We start from the raw sequence: 3995 nt of genomic DNA on the forward strand, positions 1-3995 counted from the left end.
GTTTCAAAACCAGCTCTCGCGTTGTTATCAAGAGGAGGAAGAAGAACAACTCTCTCTCTCTCTCTCTCTCTTGAATTCCAAAACAATGCAGCTCGTCCGGATAATCTTCATTATAGCTATAACAGTGGCTCTCTCCACCACTCTCACAGTGAAAAGAATCGGCCAAGTTGAAGAGAAACCATCCTATGATGATCAAAGTATCGATACTTCAACTAGATTGTCACAGGGGCTTAATATTATGAACGATGGAAAGGAGCTAATACCTTCAAAAAGGTTGAGTCGGTTCCTCGCAGAAGAAAAGAATCCTAGAGCCGCTGACCACTGCAACAAAGACAACGAAATATGCCAAATTCTGCAAGGTAAAAACTATAAATGCTGCAACAACAAGTGCCTGGACTTGTCTACAGACAAACATAATTGTGGTGCATGCAAGAAAAAGTGTAAATTCACAGAAGATTGTTGCAGAGGAGAGTGTGTGCTGCTTTCTCTTGATAAGAGGCACTGCGGGAAGTGCAATAACCGGTGCCTGAAAGGTGAATTTTGCGTATATGGAATGTGCAATTACCCATGAAATGGTATTGGGTTGAGGTTCGTTATTTATTCATAAAAGAATAAAAAAGAAAACATATTTGGGTGGTTCTCCCACATTTTATATAATTAATTACTTCTTACAATGTTGATTAAAAAAATAATAATTTACTGCTTTACAATCCTCTAGGATTTTAATTATCTCTATGTAATACTCCAATGAACTTTAATTGTAACGTCTTAATCCGTTATCTGTAATTGCACTTTATACAATTTTTGTGTTTCAGCTTGAATATATATGATTATATTTGCTGCTTTTTTTCTTAATATATATATAAAATGTGTAAGAATATATTTTTTAATTGCAGTAAGAACGAGGCATTCGATTTCGGGCTCTCTCCATGTGTAAATGTTTAAAGGGTATTATACGAGTAATTGTGATGCACGAAGCCAATTTTTTGAGTTAATTAATTATAACTTAATTCTTGTAGTTTATTAAAACTAGTTAATTAGTTCCTATAGTATTAGAAATAATCAAATGGTCCCTTCACCGATATAGTTTTCAATTTTCCAGAAAATACGTTCTTTTGCAAACTAATCTTAAGCTCCCTATTAAACTAATTATCTTTTCTTTATTCTATTTTCAAGAACTAAAAATAGAACATGAAATTAAAATTGAAAATGAACATGAACATGAAATTTAAATAAAAAAATTTAAAATATAGAGATATATATAGTCTCTAAATTACGAGAATTAGTTAATTAATCTTGATAAACTAAAAGGGTTAAGTTACAAGTATTTGAATTTTTTTTTACGGGGTTTTGTTCATAAATAAAACTAGGAGATTATTTCTCTTGTTAGAAATAAGTAAGAGGTTTAAACTCCAAACTTCTTGAAGGGAAAAAAAAAAAAAACATTAGTGCCAATTGAGCAACAACTTTCGAGCTATGAATTAATCGCATGGCTGTAAATTGTTCGAGCAGATTTTTTCTATGGCGAAGAAAGAGGTTTAAACTTTAAACTTCTTGAAGAAAGCAAAATATAATAGTGTTAATTGAGCAACAACTTTCGAACTATGAATTAATTGCATGACTTTAAATTGTTCGAGTTGCTATGTTCATTTTATAGAACTGTTTCTTCTAGTTTTGCAAAATAAGTTAAATAATCTGTCTAATTTCAAAAACTACTTAATTAGTTTCTGCTAGCTTGGTGCCCGCACTTCATTGCAATATTTTTTATGCAAAAAATGATATTTAGGTGCCAAATAATATATATATATATATATATATCTGTGTGTGTGTGTAAACCAATCATAATAAACTTGTAATCCCGATAATCAAGATCGAGTTAATTTAGGATATCCTATTAAACCTATAACCTAAATCATAAGATTCGAATAACTCAATAAAAAAATTATAAAATTATAAAACCCTTAAAAATGTTGACTTAACAAAATTGTAACTCGGGTTATTATACTTGAAGCATCTAATATGAAAAAAACCATGCAATCCAAATCTCAATCAATCAAATATTAAAGAATGAAATTGAAAAAAGAATTTCAATTATACAAAAGGATTAGAAAAAAAATATAAATTAAAATAATGAGAATCAAAATTAAAAAAAAATTATTTGATTAAAGGGTGAAATTGAAAAGAAAAATCAATTTAGCAAAGGGATAAAAAATAAAAAGAATGAGGATTAAAATTGATATAAAAAAAATACAAAAACAATGTTTTGATTAAAAGATGAAATTAAAAAGAATAATAACTTTTATAAAAGAGACAAGAAAAAAATTAGAAGTCAGATAATAAGGATCAAATGAAAAATATAATATCATTAATTTAAATTAAAGAGTAATTGCAATATTTTTTATGCAAAAAATGATAGGTTCCCAAATAATTTAAAAACCAATAAAATTTTTACAAAAAGATCAAGAAAAAAATTAGAAATCAAAAGAATAAGAGTAAATTAGATAATATAATATTTAGTAAAATGAAAATAAAGAATGAAATTGAAAATAAATAAAACTTCTACAAAAAGGTTCAAAAATTAAAAGAATAAGGACTAAAATTGAACTACTAATAACAAAGAAGGTCAAATTGTACTTTTCAAATGAGGTGAGAGAAAACAAGGGAAAAACAAAGGCCTGCCAACAACAAACTAAACCACTAACAAAAACATGCACAGCACCAACAAAAAGAGAGGATGATTGATTAGTACTTAAAAGTGTATTTTTATCAAGGTTTTATATCATCATTTTGCACTTGAAGTATCAATAACTTCTTAACTAAAGCATATTTTGTAATAATATATCTAATAATATAAGATACCTTTAATTTGTGGTAAATGTTCAAGATATCTTTAATTTATGATAAATGTTCATCTTAAATGCATGCCTATTAGATAAATCAAGGGATTAATTGATGAGTTTAACTACTGAAATTGAGAAGACAAAGAGAGGACTTAACTTAGAAAAGAGATATTGGTTCAGTCCAAACAAGAACACTGTTAGTTATTGGGTCATATTTAGAGTTGTAGATCTTGAATTTTAGTTTGGTTTATATAGCTAGAAAGCTATGACATATGCCTAAAATATTCATAACAGTCCAAGACTCAATTCTGTCATTTGGAAGTCGAACTCTTAGCATTAAAAGAGAAGTCTGAATCTCCCCTGTAACCTAGATATTGTTTAGTGTTTAGCTTATATCTCGAGTTTTAGAAGTTCAAATGCACTGATTCTTTTTTTGTTGGAAAATTGAGACAATTTCCTATAATTTTCATGAAAATTATCAAATCAATAGTTTTAAATTTTAACTTATAAAAGGAGGCATTTGCCATGCATTTAGGCATCTTGATTTTCAGATCAAGATCATGTTCTTACTTTTTTTATATATATAATGCTTAAGTTTTGCTTTCATTAATATTTTATTCATGCCTTTTATTTTCTTTACTATACTTATATAATTATGTTCTTATCTTGTTTATTTATGTTTCTTTTCTTCATTAAATTTAGTTAAGTTTATTATGTAAAAAAGAAAAGGTTTCACTAATAGTGTTAGGATAAATATAATATAAACTCAATATGGATTTCAATGCGCCACGTGAAATTTACTTGACACTATTCACGTATCATTTTTATCTTATTAATTTTTAATACCTTACTTGTTCAATAATTAATCTAAATTTATGTTATATAATACTTGGTATAATAAATGTTTGGCACGTTCATAACCAATAGTATGGTATAACATACACATGTGCTATGAAAAGGAACTTTATTTGTTATTAACATAAGTTAGCATCATGAATTCCTAATAATATTTAAAATTTTAGTGTTACTTAAATAAGATAATTAATATGATTATGTTAACAATTTATAATAAGCTATTAATGACAAATCATCTTATTGGAACCTTATTTGTGTATACAAGAAGGAAGAGGATGGGGTGGCACTTCTAGCAACACA

General features: G+C 27.3%; 1 protein-coding gene across 1 annotated transcript; it reads left to right on the forward strand.

The window, feature by feature from the left end:
• On the forward strand, nucleotides 1-835 carry LOC105141248 (Stigma-specific Stig1 family protein). The gene has a single exon (XM_011048419.1). It carries the CDS (start codon nucleotides 86-88, stop codon nucleotides 569-571), a length of 486 nt encoding a protein of 161 aa, XP_011046721.1. The 5' UTR covers nucleotides 1-85; the 3' UTR covers nucleotides 572-835.
• The last annotated feature ends 3160 nt before the right edge of the window (nucleotides 836-3995 follow it).

This window comes from Populus euphratica, unplaced genomic scaffold (genome assembly GCF_000495115.2).
Source record: "Populus euphratica unplaced genomic scaffold, PopEup_1.0 scaffold118.1, whole genome shotgun sequence".
NCBI lineage: Eukaryota > Viridiplantae > Streptophyta > Magnoliopsida > Malpighiales > Salicaceae > Populus > Populus euphratica.